Genomic DNA, 24,962 nt, shown 5'->3' on the forward strand with positions numbered 1-24,962 from the left:
TCTGCCAGGAAGACGTCACCCCACTGCTCCACTGAGTGGGAATAATGCTGCTGGGAATGAACCCTAGACTCTGAGGAGGAGATACACAAGAGAGGCCTGCAGCTTTTCAGTGGCCCTGACTGCTGCCGTGAAGAACTGCAACCAACCCACGGCTTCAAAACACAAGGGCGCTTTAACCTGGGGCATGAGGAGAAACTTAGTAAATTCAACAGGATTCTACTTTCTTTTTTTGATGAAAAAAATTCTAAGCCACTAGACCCAACACTTTGCTACCATGAACTAATGTGACATGACGCACTGCTATTTCCACTGAGCCAAAGGCCAGAAGCCAAACGCCCGCTGGGAGCCAGGCGGGGCATGGGACGGGTGGAGGGAGCGGCAGGGGCTGGGGCAAACTGGGCAGCACGGTCCAGTCCCACGGCAGGGGCTCCTCAGACCTGGGTGACTGTTGCCTCAGAGGGGAATTTAGGCACAGCGTTACCAGGTCTTCTGATTTTTCCAAAGAAGATAAGAGACTGGATTTTCCTGCAAAGCCTCCTAAGTTTCAAATGTCAGCAACTACAATTCACTCTGTGGGCAACCAAAACATGGCTATAGGTTGGAAATGGCCCATAAGTCACCAATATCAAGCAGTGGTGAAAACGGCAACAGAATCCCATTTCACTTCTCTTCCAGTCCCTATCCAAAGGCCTTTAGAAGGTTTTCACCCTAAAATTAGAATAGACAGTCATGCACGCGTGAGAGCAAATACCAAAAGAACTTCAAGGGAAAGCTTACATGACGATGAAAACATAACTCAATGATAGTTAATTTAACGTTAACAGCCTACCAGAATTTCTTGGGCATCAGAACCGAGTTTCTGTAATGAAATTAAGTAATAACACCTATATGTTCTTACAGCAATACAGAAGTTTACAACAAATTTTCATATTAATTTTTCTACTTGATCCGCATATCACTATTTTTTAGGTTATAACACGGAAGTACAAAGCAGTCAAACGACTTGCCCAAGGCTCTAAGACTACTCAGTGGCAGAGTGAAAGAAAACGGAACGTTCCCAATTTTAGTGATAGTTCCCACATGGTATGGCTGTCCAGGTAACCTATTTCATAGATACTTGCTATTTATTTTGTTTTACTCACTATATTTATAACATTCTAATAGTACAGCCCATTAGAGCTGGAAGGGTCATTATAGACAATTTAATCCAGTAGTTCTCAACTTTTCCGTGCTTCCGTTTTGTTCACACGCACAACACAGCACCAACAAACACTTCCTAGATTCAGTTGTAACCTCGGGTAGAAAGAGGGGCTCAGGGCCGTGGAGGGTGGAAGGAAGTATATGTGTGAAAGGAGGGTAAGTGTAGGAACTGTGCCCTTTCAGAAACCATCTACCATCACCCCCTGAGCGGCCTGCTCCCTCCCCTGGGTTAAAACTTACTGGCCTAGACCATCCCTCTTACTATTCACCTGATGGGTTAGGAAACAGAGGACAAGTTGGATGACTAACTGTCCCAAGTTCACAGAGTTACAAAGTGGCAAAGCCAAGTGTAGAACCCAATTCCTTAAACCAAGATATAAAGGCGAGAAGAGGACTCTGATGTCTTCATATATTCTCAAAGGCATCACTGCAGGGTCAGGGTGCGGGATTTGGGGGTTGTTGTTCTGTAGCTGTTGAGTGACGTTCCTGGGACACCAGACACAAAGCTTCTCTTACCTCCCATCCTTCCATTTCCAGTCCTCTCTTGCCATAGATATCGTAGATGGCCCTGGTTTGGGGGTCACTGAGCACTGCAAGTTAAAAAGCAAACATGTTTACAAAGCACAAAATTCACCTTTCAGTCCTGACCACAATACCACCAGGCAAGGCCACCTCTTTTTGTTCTTCTCTTTCCAGCCACAATCTTCCCAGAGACCCCATCATTCCCAATGTGTCTTTCCTCCTAATTGCTCCCTAGATCCAAGCGAGGACATGTTTAAAGGTGGCTACAACGAGAAACACTGGATTTTTCATGTCCAAGCTACTCTTCGCTTCGTTGTGAGGTGCACTGACCCTGCATCTCTAAAGGACAATTTTTTTGTTTTGTTTTGTTTTTGTTTTTATTTTCTTTTTGCGGTACGCGGGCCTCTCACTGCTGTGGCCTTTCCCGTTGCGGAGCACAGGCTCCGGACGCGCAGGCTCAGCGGCCATGGCTCACGGGCCCAGACGCTCCGCGGCACGTGGGATCTTCCCGGACCGGGGCACGAACCCGTGTCCCCTGCATCGGCAGGCGGACTCCCAACCACTGCGCCACCAGGGAAGCCCAAGGACAGTTGTTTTTTAAAAGCACCTAGTGAGCTTCTGCCACAATCTATAAAGTATTTTGGCTTGAGAGAGTGAATTCCAGTTTCTAACAGAGCCTAATGTAAAACTAGGGACAGGCTCTGACCAGAAAAATCTGACTTATTATTATGTTGGGGTTTGTTTCTTTGCTTTTGGATGCCTCTCTTCTTTATTTGTAAATCATTTTTAAAAGACACAAACACCTCTCACTATGGTGTCGGCCATGGCACCTAAAGTACATCAGAAAAAGACTGTTCAGTGAGGGTGAGAGCTGTTCAAAGGACCTCCAAACCGAACCTGAACATCCGTACAGCAAACAGTCGTTACCTCCCTCCCCTGCTGGGCCAACTTCTGTTCAAGACCTTTGAATCTTTCCCCGCCTGAGATTTCCCATATATTTTTAGGTCTAATTAAAAAATGATGTAAATGACTCTATCCATACTCAAATCTAATGAGGAAGAAAGAAATGCGGACCACCGGAAAACTTGGGAGCCAAACTTCTTGAGCTGATCTCTAGGATTTAATAAGGAATTATTTATTCACCATCTCAGTCTCCCTTTAGGCCAAACACTGGGGCCAGGTCTGCTGCTGCAGCATTTTCACAAGCACTGGTAGGGATTTTCTGTTAACTCTTCCCCTAATCTCCAAAACAATACAATCCAGTATGTGGGTAATTCAGACAACCAAATACAATAAAAGGAACGAGTTTTTGGTCAAGCTTTATTCAGACCAGGTAAGTAGCCTGAAAAGTTACATTTGGTGAAGACACAGGCTGACCGTATACACATATGTGCCACAGTCTCAGTTTTACTGGTCATTTGAAATCTAACTTTCTGGTAAAACTATAGTGAATACAGCAATACGCTTTTATGTCCACAATGAGAAGTCTTTATTTTGTAAAGAAAATCTAATTAAGGAGCAAATCACCAAATGGCTCTGGAATGAATAACTTACTTTACTTGGCATAGATCCTAAGAGTGATTTCATATTTTTTTAATTTTAATTTTAAAAATCATGGTATAATACACACAACATAAAATTGATCATTTTAACCATGTTTAAGTGTACAATTCAGTGGTGTTAAATAAATTTGCAATGTTGTGTAACCATCACAATCTATTTCTAGAACTTTTGCATCATCTCAAACAGAAACTGTACCTATTAGTGATTTTAGTATTTTATAAACAAATATATTACAAAACTTTTTCTGAAATACATAAGATATAAATATAAAAATCTGAATTACTTGATTCTATTTCCTGTTAGGCTCCTTAACACCATCTTCTTGCTTTTGTTAGTACCTTTCCTTAACTGAATGCTACAGAACCAATAAAATCACTTTCAGATGGAAAAAATGTTCTTTGCATCTTCTCACAAAAAAAAGAGAACAAAGAGAGCTTGTCTGTAGTGATCAGCCTTTTACCTCTAAGAGTTCCCTTTAGAAGAAAACTAGTAAATGATTTAAAGCTGGAGTATTCCCTTGCAATTCAGACTATGGGCTATTACTTCACCTGCAGCCTCATTTTCTACTTACTGGACACGTATTGATTTCCAAAGCAAAATACTACTCTTTCAAAGGTCCCCGTCAGTAAAAAGCACTAAACTAACCACCTCTTTTATACACCTCTAAGGACTCTCTTTTTCTATCCTCTACAAATCAAGCCTCTTAAAAATTGAGTGTCTGCTACCAGGGTGTTTCTATAGAGCCAAGCCCCGCTCTGACCTTCATAAGCCTGGTGAACGAGGTTAAACAGTCGCTCCGCCTGCAATTTGAGCTCCGGGTCTCTGTGCTTGTCAGGATGGTAAAGCATACACAGCCTGCGGTAGGCCGCTTTCAGCTCTTCGGAAGAGGCCTACAGAAGGAAAAATCCAATTAGAGAGCAATCAATGCTACTTAAATATTATCATGATCAGAATCAGCCTTGAAATGGGAAGCTGTCAGCCACTTTCCAACATGCTTGCTCTCTACATATAGGACATAATGAAGTTATGCTTTATTACTTCAATAAGGCCCCTTTTTTCCACAGTTAATAAAGTGATCAATTATGTACATCGATAGCAACTGTGTTTTGCTGGGAAATGCTGCTATCAGATGAAATGAAAGCTTGTGTCCCTACCCTGGTTCTCTGTGCTCTGAGCGGAAATGAGAAACGTCACAGAGACCTGCTTGCTCTTTAAACTGAGTTATTTAAAGTCAATCCTGCCAAGGTACTCTCAACACAGAATTTGTTCAGAAAGGAAAAAAGCTATATACCATTAGACAGAAATGCCATCCATTTAATCCATTTTCTGACAAAGGAAACTCAATGAATATTCACCCTTAAAAAATCAAAGACATGGGCTTCCCTGGTGGCGCAGTGGTTGAGAATCTGCCTGCTAATGCAGGGGACACGGGTTCGAGCCCTGGTCTGGGAGGATCCCACATGCCGCGGAGCAGCTAGGCCCGTGAGCCACAACTACTGAGCCTGCGCGTCTGGAGCCTGTGCTCCGCAACAAGAGAGGCCACGATAGTGAGAGGCCCGCGCACCGCGATGAAGAGTGGCCCCCGCTTGCCACAACTAGAGAAAGCCCTCGCACAGAAACGAAGACCCAACACAGCAAAAATAAATAAATAAACTCCTACCCCCAACATCTTCTTAAAAAAAAAAAAATCAAAGACATAAAATTGTCAAATCAACACACATTTCTATTCAACCTCTAATACTAAAAGGTAAGCACATAAAGAGGCAAAAATGCTTTACTATCCTACAGTAAAAAGCCTTCCCACCCCCAGCACCCAAAGGGTCACTACCCAACACATACACCTCTCCAATTCTTGTAAGTAATCAATTTGAGGGGAAAATGCACCATAAGAAGAGCACAGGTGACACAAAGAGTGAAATGGGCTCTGGGTGTGTTTTAACTGCACAGAAGGGAGGAAGGAACAGGGATGACAGAAATCCACTTTCTACTTTGCCTGCCTCTCAGCGGCCAAGTTCTCAGAAGCAGACTTCGTCAGAGGCTCTAGGAACACTGTGCCATCTCTCTGGCAGGGCCCTCAGGTGTGTTTTGGGGAAGTACTATGTCTGATATTATACCAACCCCAGGGACCATTTTGGTCTGTCAGAGGTGATGCCAAATGCACAGCTCTGCCCAGATGATCTGTCAAGTAAATAACATTTTATTTTCCGAGGCAACCCCACCGTTTTGACAACAGAAGCAAATTCTGGGTCACTGACAACATGCTAGAGGGGCCTGAAAAGCCAGCTCCCTGGGTAGAGGAATGGGACCAGGTCCCCACTGAGGAAGCTGAGGATGGATGGTGCTCTGGGATCAGGTCCGGGAACACGGGTACACAGGAGAGCGGTCACAGGGACACGATTACTCAAGACATCAAGGTTACGAGGGAAGACGTTAAACTGTATTTTTCTGTAATGTCCACAGTTTTTCAATATCTTCCAATTCCAGGAGTAATGAATGCTTTTACCAATGAAAAAAGGCAAAACCTTACTTCAGTGACAATTTTTGGTTTGAAATTTAGATATTTTCTACAGGGCTAAGTTATTCTGATGCCAGGAAATCTGTGCAAGTTTACCAGAGATCTTAAACAAGGAATTCTGCAGGACTCCCGACAGGAAGACAATAACCGTTACTGGAACGGTACGTGTGTCAGTCCCACATGCCCGGGAGGACAGGCTGTGAGGACCCAGGTGCCACTCTTGGGCCACTTTCTCCGTCCGAGGAGTGGGTGGTTGGGTGGATGACCTCTGTGGGCCATCCCAGCTCTAACTGGACGTGGTTCTGTCATGAGAAAAGCTCTGCTAGACCCGGGCCACTCAGCTGTCCTTTAATGCAGACAGGACCCTCACTATTCGACTATAGGCACAGGCACATCAGTGTTTTTAATCAGCAGCTTCTTGACGGTTTCCATTAACTACTTCACTGGAAAATGGTCAAGGACCTTGCTGACTGAGCATCCTTTTGCCTCCAAGGATTAGGCAGACGTCTGCCCCGTGCCAGCACTATTCTCTTTCTCCATCTCCTCTTTGGTGTAGCCTTTGGGAATCACACTCCTGAACGATTTGTAGATGGCCGTCCTCCCCCTTTCTCTGCCTCTGGCCGTCCGTGGGATTTCCTCTGGGGTCACACACCAGCCTTCCAGGGGTGAAGAACGCAGGCTTCGGGCTAACGAGCTTTCTGACCCTCAGCTTTCTCAGCTGTTAAAGGGGATGACAAGTATGCTCAGGGGCGGCGTGGAAATGAAATGAGACAGTGACCACAGTGCTTCATACAGCGCCCAGCACACAGCAAAAACCTACTCATTGTTGCTCTTCTAAAACCTTTTCTCTGTTTTCTCATCTTGAAACTGTAGACAACAGTACCCCTATCACACTTACTTTGAGGAGTAAATGAGCTAATACGCATACAATCGCTTAACAATGCCTTGCACACATGAGGAATTTAATCACTGTAGCTATCATTACTGTCACAATTCAATTTTGATATCCTTCTGGCAGCATGAATACTGACACTGGGACAATTCAGAGAGAAGGCACAGGCCTGGTGTGAGGATGACAGGAACATTCATTCATGCAGGGGCCCACATTTGTGAAAACTCACTGACCTGCATGCTTATGACGTGCGCTTTTCTATACATGTATGCTATTTCAATAAAAACACGAGACCGAACGTCCCCATCTCTGTGGTCTCTGTGGCCCCCTTTTCCTTCTCCTACCGCAGGCTTCGTCCCACGTCCACGTCAATTATGCAACGCATTCCCTGCCACACTTACCAATATGCCGCCTGTGCCAAACCCCATTGGTTTAAGCAAATAAAGAATAGTTAACTAATGGCAAATTAAATGTGTCTTCTCCAGATAGGTTTACTTATGTAACCATGTAAAAGGGGGTTGTTCCTTCCTGAGTAGCCATTACAAATTATTCCCTTTCTGCAAATTTTAATTGCTCTTTCCAGCATCTCATAAAAATTACAAGTGAAGGATTAGATAGACTTGACTGACTTTAGGTTAGACTGCTATTTCCTGGTTGTTAAAAGTAAACCAGATGACAAGGGAGTACAGTGCCTAGTCTGCAATACCTTCTTTAATCATATTAATAAATGGCTTAACGTGCTACTGATTAAGTAACAGAAACAAGAAGTTTCATTTTTAATAAATATCACATTCAATAAAAGGTTAGATTGGGCCTTTTATCGTAACTGAATAGCTAAGGTCACTGGTTCGATATTTCATAAATGATAAACTCTTTCACTATCGTAAAAACACTGGTATCATTTCAAAATAGGTGATATCATTAAAAACAATGCCTAAAGTTACGTATTTATTTCTAAAATTCATTATAAAATTAAGAGATGTATTGTGCTTTAAGTGTGAAAAGTTTCATCATCTCAATCATCTGGTTATAATTTCAATGGAAAGTAAATCTATTATAAATTCAACCTTTATGTATCATAAGATTCATAGTGAAAAGGTCCCTAGAGACCTGTAGAGTTTAGTGGTCTGTTAAAGCTGTTGGATTAGATGCTATACAATACAAAAGTACAATAAAGCACAAAAAAGAAATTCAACGCAAACATTTTAAAAAATAAAAATATCTGTATATGCAGATGTTGTCTATGTAGAAAATCTACAAAAAAAAGTACTAAGTGATTTTAGCAAGGTCATGGGATACAGGATCAACAGGCAAACATCAATTTATTTCTATATACTAAAAACTGAAACTTAAAACGACAATACCATTTAAACTATCATTAACAAACATGAACTACTTAGGGATAAATTTAACAACTGCAAGACCCATACACTGAAAACTACAATGCACTGCTGAAAGAAATTAAAGAAGACCAAAAATAATGGACAGAGAAGCTGCCTTCATGCATCAGCAGACTCAGTATTGTTCAGATGTCAGATTGCCCCAAAGCACCCTCAGATTCAATGCAATCCAGTGAAAATCCTAGTTTTTTTTTTGGTAGAAACTGACAAGCTAATTCTAAAATTTATATGGAAAAATGATATGGAGCAAAAATAAATTTTACTTTCTTAGTTATTTTACTAACCAAAATAACTTCAAAGAACTGGAGGACTCACATTACTGGACTTTAAGATTTATCATACGGGGGCCTCCCTGGCGGTGCAGTGGTTAAGAATTTGCCTGCCAATGCAAGGGACAGGGCTTTGAGTCCTGGTCCAGGAAGATCCCACATGCTGCAGAGCAACTAAGCCCGTGCACCACAACTACTGAGCCTGTGCTCTAGAGCCCACAAGTCACAACTACTGAGCCCGCGTGCCACAAGTACTGAAGCCCACATGCGAAGAGCCCGTGCTCCTCAACAAAGAGAAGCCACTACAATGAGAAGCCCACGCACTGCAACGAAGACTAGCTCCTGCTCGCTGCAACTAGAGAAAGCCTGAGTGCAGCAACAAAGACCCAATGCAGCCAAAATAAATAAATAAATTTTAAAAAGGTTATAAGACACAAAGAAAGACATTACATATTAATAAAAGGTTCATACAGCAAGAAGATAGAATAACTATAAACTTATATACCTAATGACAGACCATCAAATACATAAAGCAAAAATTGACAGAACTGAAGGGGGAGAAATAGTTTCACAGTAATAGGTGGAGACTTCAACATCCTATGAATAACCAGACAAAAGATACGTAAGGCAATAGAGGACTTGAACAACACAATGAACCAACTAGATCTAACAGACACATACAGAATATTCTACACAACAACAGAAACACATTCTTCTCAAGTGTACATGGGACATTTTCCAGAACTGACCATTTGGTAGGCCACAATTTAAGTCTCAATAGAATTTAAGATAGATATCATACAAAGGGGCTTCCCTGGTGGCACAGTGGTTAAGAATTCGCCTGCCAATGCAGGGGACACAGGTTTGAGCCCTGGTCCGGGAAGATCCCACATGCCACGGAGCAACTAAGCCTGTGTGCCACAACTACTGAGCCTCCGCTCTAGAGCCCGTGTGCCACAACTACTGAAGCCCGCATGCCTAGAGCCCGTGCTCCACAACAAGAGAAGCCAGTGCAATGAGAAGCCCGCGCACCGCAACGAAGAGTAGCCCCCGCTTACCGCAACTAGAGAAAGCCTGCGTGCAGCAACGAAGACCCAACGCAGCCAAATATAAATAAATAAAATAAATAAATTTATTTAAAAAAAAAGATATCATATGAAGTATCCTCTCCAACCACAAAGGGATGAGATTAGAAATCAATTACATAAGGAAAACTGAAAAAGACACAAATTTGTGACAAACAATACACTCTTAAACGACCAATAGATCAAAGAAAAAAATCACAAGGGAAATTAGAAAATACTTAGAGATGAATGAAAACGAAACACAACATACCAAAACTTATGGGATGCAGTGCTAAGGGGGAAATTTATAGCTATAAACGTTTATATTAAAAAATGGGAAATCTCAATTCCCTGGCAGTCCAGTGGTTAGGACTCTACACTCTCACTGCCAAGGGCCCGGTTTCAACCCCTGGTCGGGGAACTAAAATCCCACAAGCTGCGTGGCATGGAAAAAGGAGATAACAAATCAACAACTAACTTTCCAACTTTTTTTTTTTTTTTGCCACGTTGGGTCTTTGTTGCTGCATGCGGGCTTTCGCTAGTTGTGGCGAGCGGAGGCTACTCTTCATTGTGGTGGCTTCTCTTGTTGCGAAGCATGGGCTCTAGGTGCACAGGCTTCAGTAGTTGTGGCACGTGGGCTCAGCAGTTGTGGCTCGCGGGCTCTAGAACGCAGGCTCAGTAGCTGTGGTGCAGGGGCTTAGCTGCTCTGTGGCATGTGGGATCTTTCTGGACCAGGGCTTGAACCCGTATCCCCTGAACTGGCAGGTGGATTCTTAACCACTGCACCACCAGGGAAGTCCCTAACTTTACAACTTTTAAGAAACTAGAAAAGAACGAAATAATGTCATTTGCAGCGACATGGATGGACCTAGAGATTGTCATACCGAGTGAAGTAAGTCAGACAGAGAAAGACAAATATATTTTGTTTATATGTGGAATCTAAAAAAAATGGTACAAATGAACCTATTTACAAAACAGAAATAGAGCCACGGGTGTAGAGAACAAAATTATGGTTACCAAGAGGCAAAGGGGTGAGGGGGAGGGATAAATTGGGAGATTGGGATTGACATATACACACTACTATATATAAAATAGATAGTCAACAAGAACCTACTGTATATCACAGGGAACTCTTCAATATTCTGTAATGAGTTATATGAGAATAGAATCTACAAAAGTGTGGATATATGTAAATGCATGACTGATTCACTTTGCTGTACAGCAGAAACTAATCCAACATTGTAAATCAACTATAATAAAAATTAGTTTAAAAATAAATAAAAGAAAAAAAAAGAAACTAGAAAAAGAAGAAAAACTAAACTCGAAGCTGGCAGGAGAAGGAAATCATAAAGATTAGAGCAGAGATAAATAGAGAACAGATAAACAATAGAAGGAATTATTGAAAAAAAGGTTGACTCTTCAAAAAGACAACACAATCGACAAACCTTTGGCTAGACTAACTATGGAAAAAAAAGAAAGAAGACTCAAATTACCAAAATCAGAAATAAGGGCTTCCCTGGTGGCACAGTGGTTGAGAGTCTGCCTGCCGATGCAGGGGACATGGGTTCGTACCCTGGTCCAGGAAGATCCCACATGCCGCGGAGCGGCTGCGCCCGTGAGCCATGGCCGCTGAGCCTGCGCATCCGGAGCCTGTGCTCCGCAATGGGAGAGGCCACAACAGTGAGAGGCCCGCGTACCGCAAAAAAAAAAAAAAAAAAAAAGAAATGGAAGTGGAGATATTACTACTGATTCTACAGAAATAAAAAATTGGAAAACTTAGATGAAATGGACAAATTACTAGAAAGACAAAATCTACCAAGACTGAATCATGATCTAATAGGAAATCTGAATAGACCTATAACTAGTAAAGAGATTGAATTAGTAATCAAAAACCTCTTGACAAAGAAATGCCCTGGACCTGATGGATTCACTGGTGAATTCTTCCAGACATTTAAAGAAGAACTAATATCAATCCTCAAACTTCTCCAAAATATTGAAGAGGGAACATTTCCAAACTCATCCTATGAGACCACTATTACCCTGATGCCAAAGCCAGACAAAGACACCACACAAAAAAGAAAACTATAGACCAATATCCCTTATGAACATGGATGCAAAAATCCTCAACAAAATATCAGCAGAGTTCAGAAGCATATTAAAAGGATACACATTACGACCAAGCGGGATTTATTCTTGGAATGCAACGATAGTTCCATGTATGAAAATTGATCAATATAATATACCATGTTCATAGAAACCATGATCATCTCAACTGTTGCAGAAAAAGCACTGGCAAAGTTCAACACACTTTCATCATAAAAACACTCAGCAAACTAGCAACAGAAGGAGACTAAAAGAAACTAAAAGCCATAAAGAGCTCTTACAACTGAAGAAGACAAATTCAGAGCAAACATCATACTCAGGGGTGAAAGACTGAAAGCTTCTCCTCTAAGATCAGGAACAAGGCAAGAATGTCTGTTCTCACCACTTCTATTCAACATAGCACTGGAAGTCCTAGCCAGAGCAATTAGGTAAAAAAAGAAATAAAAGGTATCCAAACTGGAAAAGAAATAAAATTATCTCTGTTTGCAGATGATACTATCTTATATGTAGAAAACTCTATAAAAATTCCACACGTACACAAAACCTTGTTAGGACTAACAAATGAGTTCAGCAAAGTTGCAAGATACAAAGTCAACACACAAAAATTAGCTGCATTTCTATACATGAACAATAAACAATCTGAAAAGGAAATGAAGAAAACAGTTCCATTTCCAATAGCATCAAAAACAAAGAAACAAAAAACTTAAGAATTAACTTAAACTTAAAAGACTAACATAAAGAAATTAAGATGACAAAAATAAACAGAAAGATACTTTATATCAATGGATTGGAAGATTTAATATTATTAAAATGTCACTACTATGCAAAGCAACTAACAGAATCAATTCAATCCCTATTAAAATCCCAATGACATTTTTCACAGAAATAGAAAAGTCCCTTCTAAAATTCACATGGAATCTCAAGGGATCCCAAAAGCCAAAACAATCTTGAAAAAGGACAAAGATGGGGGACTCACACTTCTGTATTTTAAAATTTACAACAAAGCTACAGTAATCAAAACAGATTGATATCGGCATACAGACATATAGACCAATGGAATAGAATAGAGAGCCCAGAATTAAACCCTCACACAAACTGTCAAATTATTTTTGACAAGCATGCCAAGACTATTCAATAGGGAAGGGATAGTCTTTTCAACAAATGGTACTGGGATAACTGAATATCCCCATGAAAAGAATGAAGACCCTTACCTAACACCATATACAAAAAGTAATGCGACCGATTTTTGTGTGTTGACTTTGTATCCTGCAACTTTTGCTGAATCCGTTTATTAGTTTATCCACCCAAAATGGATCAAAGACCTAAACATAAGAGCTAAAACTATAAAACTCTTAGAAGAAAATATAGAGCAAAAGCTTTATGACGTTGGATTTGGCAATGATTTCTTGGATACACCACCAAAGGCACATACAACAAAAGAAAAAATGGACAAATTGGACTTCACCAAAATCAAGAACTTTTATGAATCAAAGGATACCATCAAGAAAGTGAAAAAACAACCTACAGAATGGGAGAAGATATTTGCAAATAGTATATCTGACAAGAGATTAATATCTAGAATATATAAAGAATTCCTAAAACTCAACAAAAACAATCTGATTCAAATATGGCAAAGGACTTAAACAGACATTCATATATCAAAGAACATATACGAATGGCCAAAAGCACATGGAAAGATGCTCCATATCACTAACCATTAGGGAAATACAAGTCAAAGCCACAGTGAGATACCACTCCACACCCATTAGGCTGGCTACTATAAACAAAAAAACAAGCAAGTGTTGGCAAAGATGTGGAGAAACGGGAACTCATGTGCATTGTTGGTAGGAATGTAAAATGGTAGAGCTTTTATGGGAAATAGTATGGCAGTTCCTCAAAAAAATTAAAAACAGATTTACCATACAATCCAGCAATTCCACTTCTGGGTAAATACCCAAAAGAATTGAAAGCAGGGTTTTGAACAGATATTTGTACACTCATATTCAGAGCAGCATTATTCACAACAGCTAAAATGTGGAAGCAGCCCGAGTACCCATCAACAGATGAATGGATAAGCAAAATCTGGTAATATAAATACAACTGAATATTATTCAGCCTTAAAAAGGCAGGGAATTCTGACACGTGCTGCAACATGGATGAACCTTGAGAACATTATATTAAGTGAAACAAGCCAGTCATAAAAAGAGAAATACCGTATAATTTTACTTACTGTTTAACAGGTATACACTGTTTAACAGGTATAGAGTTTGGGTTTTACAAAATGAAACGAGTTCAGGAGATATAAATGGTGGTGGCAGAGGCACAACAATATGTAAGCAGCATTTAATATCACTGAACGGTATACTTTAAAATGGCTAAGATGGCAAATTTTATGTTATATGTATCTTACAAGTTAAAAATTTGAAAAAACCAAAAACCCAACAAAACCTGAGAATGGAAAAAAAGATACAAATGTGAAAGCTAAAACCGTAAAGCTTCTAAAAGACAACACAGGAGATAATCTTTGTAACTTCGAGTTAAAGATTTCCTATATAGGATAATAAAAGAAAAATATTTGCAAAATATCTGTCTCATAGATTTGTATTTGGAATATACAATGAGCTCTCACAACTGAAGAAGATAAACAACCTGATAAGATAACGACTAAAAGATGTAAACAGAAACGTCAACAAAAGATGATACAGGAATGGTGCACAAGTACACGAAAAGACATTCAACATTGTTAGTCATTAGGGAAATGCAAATTAAAAACACTTAACAACCACTAGAATGACTAAAATGAAAAAGACTGAGAATATTAAGTGTGGGTGAGGATGTGGAGCAAAAATAAACTTCATTTTCAAAAATATGAAGAGCAACTTTGTCGTAAGCATAGATTATAAAAATGGCATCAGGGGCTTCCCTGGTGGCGCAGTGGTTGAGAGTCCGCCTGCCGTTGCAGGGGACACGGGTTCGTGCCCCGGTCCGGGAGGATCCCACATGCCGCGGGGCGGCTGGGCCCGTGAGCCATGGCCGCTGAGCCTGCGCGTCCGGAGCCTGTTGCTCTGCAACAGGAGAGGCTACGATAGTGAGAGGCCCGCGCACCGCGATGAAGAGTGGCCCCCGCTTGCCGCAACTAGAGAAAGCCCTTGCACAGAAACGAAGACCCAACACAGCCAAAAATAAATAAATAAAAAATAAAAATAAAGGAATTCCCTTAAAAAAATTTTAAAAATAAATAAATAAATAAAATTGGGGCTTTCCTGGTGGCGCAGTGGTTGAGAGTCCGCCTGCCGATGCAGGGCACACGGGTTTGTGCCCTGGTCTGGGAAGATCCCACATGCCGCAGAGCGGCTGGGCCTGTGAGCCATGGCCACTGAGCCTGCGCGTCTGGAGCCTGTGCTCCGCAACGGGAGAGGCCACAACAGTGAGAGGCCAGTGTACCGCAAAAAAAAAAAAAAAAGTATTTCTTCTACAATATAATTGTATAACTTGTTTTTTCAGTTAAAGGTCTTGTGGAGTTTTGGTTTTTCGGGTATTATTGGTCATTAAGTGTTTTCTACACCATTTTAAATGCCGTTATTACAGTTTATATAACAATCTTCTATTAATAACTTTCATTTGTTTTAAAAAGGCTGCAGTGGACATCCCTATAGCTAAAACTTTGTGTGTATGCATGATTATCTTTTTGAAAATAAGTTTCTAAAATTGTTGGGTATAAGACTTCCATTTTAGTCTTCTGAACTGATCTCCAGAAAGTATTTACCATTTAATTATTTTAAATTTAAAAATTTAATTTTATCCAAGGACTACATAAACAGTTTATAAATAAAACTACTAGACTTATAACCCCAAACAGCATTCACTCCCACTCCTCAGATGCAAGCACTTTTAAATCTTTTAGCATTTTTCTCATTTTATTTCTAAATATACTCATATCCTTAATTGTAAAATTTTAGACTTAAGAGAATTTAGTTCTTTTCCACTTCCTTGTGCTTATCTTTCCCCTCCTTTCTATGTAATTATCACAACTTTCGTTCAAATCAATGCAGTTTTTCTTTTTAATTAGTTTAGTTTTAATTATGACTGTAAATATAGTTCAAAGCTGAATCAAACAGTATACTATGATTACATTTCTTTTCTTGAACTACTTTTTATTTTTCCTGGAGTTAACAATTGCCTCATCTTTTTCATTTGCTTTAGCTTTCTATGGCTCTATTACGATTCTTCTCCAACTCTTCACAGTATACTTCTTATAGTAAAGACTTCTAATATTCCTCTCAATATCAAACAGCACATCACTTTCATTTTTTTTTTCCCTCTAAGAGGCACTCCTCCAAGAGCTCTCTGCCCTGTTCTTGTTGTTGGGCTTGCTAAACAAACTTCATCTTAGGATTTCCTGTCACCATCTTCCTGGGTATCTTTCCTGGGTTGGTATCTCTTTTCTGTATCCTATGCCTTTCTCTTTCTTGGTTTTCTTCTTCATTTTGATGGAGCTCAATCCCCAGTAGTTTCCTTTACAGATATTCTCAAAAGAAGGAGGAGCTCTCGGAAATCAAAAATTAGATAACAGAAGTATAAGACTGGTTGGGAGGAAAAATTTTTTAGGCTTTGTATATCTCAAAATGTTCTTATAATCTGCCTTTATACTTAATGAATAGTTGGCTGGGTATAGAATTCTAGCTTGGAAATAACTTTCCCTCAGGATTTTTATTACATTGCTCCACTGTCTTCTAGTTTACAGTACTACTGGTGAGATACCTAATGTCTTTCCAATTCCAGCCCTCTGTTTGTGACCTGTTTGGAAACTTTTAGGACTCTCTCTTTAATCTATGATTTCCTTTAGTATGGGGGTCCTTTTCTCCCCCATCCACTATGCTAGTTATCTGAATGGCCCTTTTTAACCTATAGTCTCCTATCTTTTGAGAAATATTCTCATATTAATTGTTTCATAATGTCTTCCCCTCATTTTACTTTACTTCATGGCTAAGAACTGATCTTCTAGTTTTTAAGTTTTACTTTTGTGCATATTTCCTCATCTTTACCTTCCAACCCTTCCACAGAATTTCTGTTATCTTATTTTTAATTTCCAAGAGCTCCTCCTCTTTTTATACAGTATTGCTCTTTGATATATCACCTTGTTCTTATTTCTTACATGTAGTATCTTATCTATCTGAAGATGATCTAGCTTCCAAACTCCCTGCATTGTCTGCTTCCTTCTAGTTTCTCCTTGCTGTCTGCATGATATCAGAGTTTCACGTTGGAGCCTTCCCTCAAACATCTGACATTCTTTGGCAATTGACTTACACTTCATAGTAAGATACTAAGAAGCTATTTGGAAGCTCTGTATGTGTGAACAGGTCTTGTCAACTGATGAGCTTCTCTGTGAAATGCCTGGGAGGGAACCTAGAAGTTTCATTTGGCAGTCTTTTCTTTCTGATGGGCTAGCTCCTTCAGGGGAGAGACCAGAGAATAAAGGAAGAAAAGCCAGAAGTCTCGCCATGCAAACACTAACGCACCCCCCTGCCTTTGTTAGCGTGCCACTCTCACCCTTTACTGTCTATGTCCAGGCTCCAGAGTCCCTCTGGCTCAACTTCTCCAGAGGAGAATCCTCCTGCCTCCTGGCTGGGTTGGCTAACAGATTTTCATCTTATCAGAGCTCAATACTATCATTAAAAAGAAAAAAAAAAAACTTTGTCAGTCTGGTAGAGAAAAAACAAAACAAAACAAACAAAAAAAGCCTTGTTTTAACTTGCATTTGTTTTTTTACTAGTGAGGGTGACATTTTTTCCATACACTTATTTGCATTTTATTTTTTTAGATTTTTTTTTTCTGATGTGGACCATTTTTAAAGCCTTTATTGAATTTGTTACAATATTGCTTTTGCTTTGGTTTTTTGGCCACGAGGCATGTGGGATCTTAGCTCCCTGACCAGGGATCAAACCCTCACCCCCTGTATTGGAAGGCGAAGTCTTAACCACTGGACCACCAGGGAAGTCCCTTATTTGCATTTTAGATTTCTTCTATTTGTTTCCTTTGTATTGTTTTCTATTAGGGTATTAATCTTTTTCTTTTTGATTCCAAGAGTTCCTTATATATATTAAAAATATGAATTTTTATCAAATATATTAGATTCCTTTTGAGTCTTTGGGTTTATAATTGTTTTTAGGCTTTATTTTCCTTTAATAAACACAGATATTTCTCATTTTTACAAAATCAAACCTATCAATTCTCTCTGATTTCTGCTCTGGTATCATGCTTAGAAAAGTCTCCTGACGACAATTTCATTGTGTTTGCTTCCCTTAGATAATTAGGCAATTGAAGACACTGCTACATTTTCACTTATTTAATTTCTAGTTGATGGAGACCATCTCTGCAATCAATGTGCACATATTCAGAGTATACAGCCACTCTGCTTTTATTTTCTACCTTCGTTTAGCAAAGTAAGCTACAGCATGTGAGGAACATCAGTATGTCTGAACCATGACTGTATCCGTCAGGACGGCCTGGGTCAATGGTTCTTAAGTGTGGTGTGGGGCCCCCTGGGAGTCCCTGAGACCCTTTCGGGGGTCCACAGGTCAAAACTATTTTCATAATAATACTAAGATTTTATTTGCCTTTTTCTCATTCTCTCATGAGAGTATAGTGGGATTTTCTTGAGGCTACATGATGTATATCATTGTTCTGATGGTTAATGAATTGTGTACTTGTATACTTTCCTGTTTTCTAGAAATTTCTAAGGTGGTAACTTTATGGTATAAACACGTGAGTTTTCAGAGATTAACTCAACTGATTTTAAGTTCTTTTGCTGCACACTTACTATCTTTCGTTATATCTGCTATGCTATCTGTGTATCCGTAACCTCATTGTTGTGGAATACATAGTTATTTTGAAATCCTTAAGTCTTCCTTGTGCCTGTACTGAAATACAAGAAGTAAGTACACTCTGTGTCTTATTATTAAATATTGATAGTTATAACCCACATAAACAAAAGCTCTTTGGGAACCTCAATAATTTAAGAATGTAAAGAGGCCCTGACAGCAAAAAGTTTGAGAACTGCTGGGTTGGTGATACTGTGGTAACAAACCATCCAAAAATTCCAAAGGTTTACTTCTCCCTCACATTACATGTCCATCTCAGGTCAGCTAGTTCTCTGCTTGGAAATGTCCTCAGGTCCCAGGTGGACTAAACAGACACCCTTTGGAACCCTGCCAGTCATGGAGGCAGAGGGAAGAGCATGAGACTCTCCGGCTGGCCTGGCCTTGAAGTACCTCAGCCTGAGCAGGACACACATCACTTCCACTTACACCACTGGTTAGAAAGGGTCATGTGATCCCACCCAACCGCTAGGGGACTAGGAAGTGCAGCCCCCTCGCTAGTTAAGAGCCAATAATGTTTGGTGTAGAGCACATCTAACTACTACAATGATATTTATTTATTTATTTATTTATTTATTTAAAATTTATTTATTTGGCTGCGCCGGGGTCTTAGTTGTGGCATGCGGAATCTTTAGTTGTGGCATGCGGGATCTAGTTCCCTGAGCAGGGATCGAACCTGGGCCCCCTGCATTGGGAGCACAGAGTCTTAGCCACTGGACCACCAGGGAAGTCCCTACAATGATATTTAATTCAGTATTTTGAAGACCTAATAAGAGTATGCAAATAACAGCTAAATTATAACATACCTTCACTTTAAGAAAAGTAAAGCCACAGGCTTTTTATTGCTGAAGCCTGTAAGTTTCAAGTTCAAACTTCCAGGCTGTATCTATATATTGGTGCATCTCAGCAACAAAGTCTCAACAAACTATATTCTACTGGATTTTGGGGGGTTTGCCTAATTACCACAATTGAAGATTCATGACTGTCCATATGTTCCACGACAATCTGATTGAAATAAACTGCATTAGCTAATAAAAGGCTGTAATTTTTTATGATACTTGGTGCTCATACGATTTAAAGGAAAAAGCAGATTTCAGAGCTAATTAACACCAAGACAGCATGGGTACTTAGTGCTGAGCAAGAGCTGCTTCATGAAGAGAAAGGGTGTCACAGATTACTCGGTGTCACTGAGTAGATACTGATTATACTAAGAGACCAGTTTTTGTAAAGGTTCCTGCTACACAGTCTGAAGCTTCAGACAATAAAGCTGCTCTCATACACAGCCCTACCCTCTTCTGATGCCATTTTCCCTGCTCAACACAGTCTTCTATCCTTTTCATTTACGTGTGGAAAAATCTTTGGAGGATGTGGAAATAAGTTCCTGCACATGGGGTTCATGCACAAACATAACAGACCCCCACAACGTGTGTGGACTCACCCTCAACGTCAAGTATGCTGCAGACTGTACTAAATCATTCTGCCTGACTCATCTTTGTAAGGTGCTTCACAAATGGAACAGGATTTCAACGGAAACTAACCTGTGCCAACTGTAAAAATTCAGCTCCATTTAACTGACAAAAGGAAAAAGAACTGTACCAAAATAAATCTAATCCATCTGAAGCTACTTACTTTTACAAATATTATTGGTGCTAGTATAAAACATGATAAACAAGTAAGCTTTTCTCACTGCAAAAAAGAAACATAAGAGGAAGATAATCAATATCTGCCAGATGAGAAAGGACAAGGGAAGGGCGTTCTTTCCTCTTCTCACGTGGTAGTCAGCCTGGAACTTAGTCTGCACGGGCCTTGGCTTACGCTGGGGCCCGAGCGTACAGGCATGCGTCTGAATTTGCCCTCATCTTCTGGTACCTGACTTTAAACAATTTTCATAAGTGACAATTTAGATTTACCAAACTGATAGTTGATAAACTCCTTTCAGTAAATTCCTCTAGAATGATTTATTGCCAAAAGTGCAATGTGTTCCTCAATACAGGTATTCCACAAAGTAAAATGCACCTGGACCAGGTGAGTATGGTGTTAGCAAATATTCATCATTTCAAGCCAGAATGTCAACCCTACTCTAAGTACCACAGGAGGTACAAAAGAAATATGTCATCCCAGCCCTCAAGGAGATTATAAACTAGAGGGAGGGGTGTGTGTGTGTGTGTTCCCTAAAACCCCAGACACATGGATTTAACTAAACAATATATAACAAAAATGCTAATATTAATGATAAAGACATAAGTTCAGGGCTGTCAGAATGCAGAGAAAACTTCGTGGAGGCAGTGGGGTCTGAATGGGAATGCAAAAGGTGGATTCAATTTGCTTTGGTACCAACAACAGGCTGGGGCATTTCAGGGGAAGAGAATGCCCTGAGGAACCAGGAGAGACAGAACACTGACAAACTGGCCAGAGTAGAGGCCAGAAGAAGGCAGGAAGTAGGTAACAAATCAATGTGGACATCCACCCACCTGCTCATTCATGCAGCAAACATCTGGTAAGTACCTGTCATGTGCCCACACTGTTAGGGACCTGATGGCGAACCAGACAACAATGGTCCCTGACCACATGGAGCTTGCTTTGCAGTGGAAGAAAGCAGAACATCACCACAAAGGAGGCAGAAAATAGAGAAAACATCTAATTTGTAAGGGGCTTTAAAAAGGGAGCCAAGAGTTTGACCCTTCCTTACCCAATAAACCACAGGAAGCCAAAAGGTTTCTGGCTAGAGAAATGTGATCAGTGCCGTGCGTTAATATTAACTTGTACGGCTTGACTAAAGCTGACAGAAGGCAAACCAGAGAGACCTGAAGAAAACTACAGCAGAAATGTAAGGCTGAGCTTATGAGGGCTGGTTGGCTGGCTGGCAGCCTAGAAGTTGAAACAGAAATGAAGGGGTCAAAGTCGGCTGGAGTCGAGGGGGTTCATGGACTGAGTGGCTTACAGGACAGTCGAGAAGGGGCTCAATACTATGCGGCGAAGAAAAGCCAAAGCGCATCCGGGGCTTTGACTGGGATGCATGGGTCAGGAGAACCTGGGAGGCAGACAGGCTTGAGAGGCAGGTAAAACACGTAAGCAATAATGGGCAGAAGGCAGAGATGCGGGGCCCAAGCAGAGCACTTTAAACCAGCTGAGCTGGTGAGGACTGAACCTGGGGAAATTCTAAGGAAGACAGGAAATGAGCAACTGGCAACGTGAGAAAGGGGGGCAAGGAGAGCATCGCAAAAGCTGAAGGGGATTTCGAGGCTGTCAGTGGTGTCACAAACGCATCTGTACAGACTTAAAGCTAATAAAGTACTTTCACCAATATTTCCTCATTTAACACTTGAAGACTCATAAAATGTCTTGAGATTGGTATTAGAACCCCCATTTTACAGATAAAAACAGTGAAGATCAAAAAGGTTAACTAAATGACTTGTCTGAGATGGAGAAGTTTATCTGATTACGTACCCCTGACCCAAAAGCTGGCTAGAAATTGTAACTTGTGTGGCCTGGCTCAAACCGATCTTCAGTTCATGAACATTTACGAGAGTGAAAGGCAAACTACAGAGAGGGGACGGATATTTATACTAATCTATCAGACAAAGGACTCACCCAAATTCTATAAAGAACTCCTACAAATCAGTAAGAGCATTCCTTATTAACTTTTATGCTCATGATACTAATAAAAATATACTGGCATTTACTTTACATAATAATATGCCCATTACTGTGCTAAGCACTTACGTGCATTCTCGTTTAATTCTCCCAACAGCCCTATGACAGTAAAATTACTGTCTGGATTTTATGAATGAAGAAAGTCTCAGAGAGGTTAAGTAACTTGCCCCCCGTATCAGGGGCTAGAGAGTCAAACTTGGACTTGACTTCAAAGGCTTTGCTCTTTAAGCCACTGACCTCTTCTGAAGCTCCACCTCCATCTTTGGCCTTTTTACGCCATCATCAACACGCTCATAGGTGCCCAAAATGCCAGGTACTGGGCTAAGTGATCTCAGCTGTCCTTCCCGAAAACCCGCCTGTGTTAAGTATAGAGGTCAGATGCACACACTATATTTCTCATGATTTTGGAGGTTGGACTTTTACCACCACTTTAGGACTCTTCATTTTGAAAAGGTGGGCTTAAGAGAGAAACAATCAAATCGTGAATATGTCAGAAAAGCTAAACAGGAGATTGATCAAACAATTCCAAGTTTCTACAGCTAGGAATAACCTTAGAACACTTAAGTTCTACTTAACATAGAAGGAAAAAAACTTACAAAATTTATAGAACGCATTATCCCCAAGATGGCATTATAAGTTCAAGAAAGAACTAGGTGGGACTTCCCTGGTGGTCCAGTGGTTAGGACTCTGCGCTCCCAATGCAGGGGGCCTGGGTTCGATCCCTGGTCAGGGTGCTGGATCCTGCAGGCCGCAACTAAAGATACCGCATGCCACAGCTAAGACCAGGCGCAGCCAAATAAATAAATAAATACCAAAAAAAAAAAAAAAAAGGACTAGGCAATCGGTAAGGACAGAACTCTATAAATACTAAAAAAGAAAAAAAGCAGGGCCCACATCACCTTTAAGGTTTGCGGGGCCGATGGGGAGTCCCATCCTCCAGGCACACCCCTTGCTGACAACAACACACGAGAACAAACGGGCCAAAGGAGCAGAAATTCTGATTCCTGATTAGAGGTCATTCCAAGGGCTTAGAAAAGACTTTCCTACCATTGTACAACTTTTTCATTTCTCTTCCTAGTCATGTCCATGTTTATTTGGGGCCTTTGAGACAGGACAGTAAATAAAAAGGCCAGCATCTGAGTGACATGAACTCAAGTTCCTTTCTGGGTCAAAAATGATGGTTCGGATCCTCTCTTTACATCCAGAGTTTGGCTTATTTTTTCCTTCTCGTCCGTCTGCATCTGTTACATCCTGCCCACTCGTGCAGGATTCTTGTGGTTTGATGTCTGTTGGCATTTTACTGCTGAAGAATGTTCTGGCTCCAGCAAACCCAGGAGGGAACACTGTGCACTCACTGCAAGCAGAAGTGGTTCCAAATGTCCAAGAGCCAAGCAGGATGCAGCCATCAGGCCACGAGTTTCTCCAAGGGAGTGCGATCTGTATAACCCATGGGCCACGATGGTGGCAATAAAGCAGCAATATTCCCAATGGCCTTTTTGTTTGTTTGTTTTTGGTGCCCCCTTTTAAACATTTATGCTATTTTATTTTTTCATCTCTGTTAGCTGTCTTAAATCCTCTCTTGAACAAAGTAGGGTATAAATAAAACACATAAGTAAAATTAAAATGAAAGTTTAATAGAAGTGAACACTAAAATTCCACAGCCAAGCAAAACGTGCGGCTTGCGTATCCCATATTCTCTTCTCCAGGGTTTTATTACTGAACTCACAGCAAATATAAAAGCTTTCAATTGAATTCTCTTTAAGAAAGAAAGAAAAAAGAAGAAGAAAGAGGTATTTTGGTAGATAATGCAGAACTGGAGTATTAAAATTTCAAGATGCAATTGTTTGAAACGTCCAAAGCAGAAAGGTAATAACTAGCTTACGGTTTACTGAAGAAAACAATTTGAAAATTCAACCTCCTGGTGTTTGCTAATCCCATTATGAGATGACACTGGAACTAGCGGGACACCATGACGGCCCCCTCCCCACCCACAGGGAGACCCCCAGAAGCCTCTCTGAGCTCCACCCAGGAACCCTCCTGACCGCCAGTGCTGTCTTGCTGTCGCTGGAGCAGAACCTCTGCCTCTGCCAGGTCCTCCCCTCTCTGCCTGGCCTCTTCAAAGCTGATAGCTCACAACAAGTTTATCTGTGGGTCCCACTCCGCCTCTACTCCAGACACTGTCTTTCTGGATCATCCCTTGGCTCTGCACTCCACTCCCATGCTTAACCCCAGCTTCCGGGAACCACCGCGCCCGCCACCCAAGTCACACTCATGACCCTGCAGGAAGAGTTCAGAGGGAAGATCGTCTTTTGAAGAGAATAAACTCAGAATTTTGAACAGAAAGAACGAAGAAAGCTTTGGGAATTCATAACCTAATTCATAAATTCTGGCACTATGTTTTTTTATTATTACAGTAGCAGATTTAGCCAGGATGAGGCATACCAAAGCCTTCCATGTACATGTATGTCTTTTTAAAATTAGCGAAACCTCATGTTTATCAAAATCCAAGAAGTAGCAACAATAAATATTATTAACCGAATACCTGCTTTCGCCAGGTACTCTATACATACCCTCATGCTCCACTATCCAACATCTTGGCTCAGAGTGAGTACGTAATACATTTTCACCTGTTACCTACATTTCAACATCCAGGGAAACAGGGAGCAAAAAGGTTCAGCTCCTAGCCTAGAGGCACAAACCTCCCAGGGGTAAAACTGGGCTTTGAACACGGGCCTTCTGGCTGCAGAGCCCCACAGTGAGCCTCCTCCGTGACTTCGCTGCAGGTCAGCACAGGAGACTCTGAGGCTGAATGACGTGCTCAAGCTCACCTGGGTGGCAGGGCGGCCTGAGGTCCTGCTCCTAAGGCATGCTCGCTGACAGGACGAGGCAGGTTTTGGGACAA

General features: G+C 40.8%; 1 protein-coding gene across 1 annotated transcript in view; it reads right to left on the reverse strand.

Moving 5' to 3' along the window:
- Positions 1-24,962, reverse strand: part of DNAJC11 (DnaJ heat shock protein family (Hsp40) member C11) — a 69,678-nt gene that overhangs the window by 40,823 nt on the left and 3,893 nt on the right. The window contains exons 2-3 of the mRNA XM_067718730.1: positions 4,046-4,175; positions 1,717-1,790 (exon numbers count right to left, since the gene is read on the reverse strand). Coding sequence (XP_067574831.1) covers positions 1,717-1,790; positions 4,046-4,175 — 204 coding nt within the window. The remainder of the gene's footprint in view (positions 1-1,716; positions 1,791-4,045; positions 4,176-24,962) is intronic.

This window comes from Pseudorca crassidens, chromosome 2 (genome assembly GCF_039906515.1).
Source record: "Pseudorca crassidens isolate mPseCra1 chromosome 2, mPseCra1.hap1, whole genome shotgun sequence".
Taxonomy (NCBI): Eukaryota; Metazoa; Chordata; class Mammalia; order Artiodactyla; family Delphinidae; genus Pseudorca; species Pseudorca crassidens.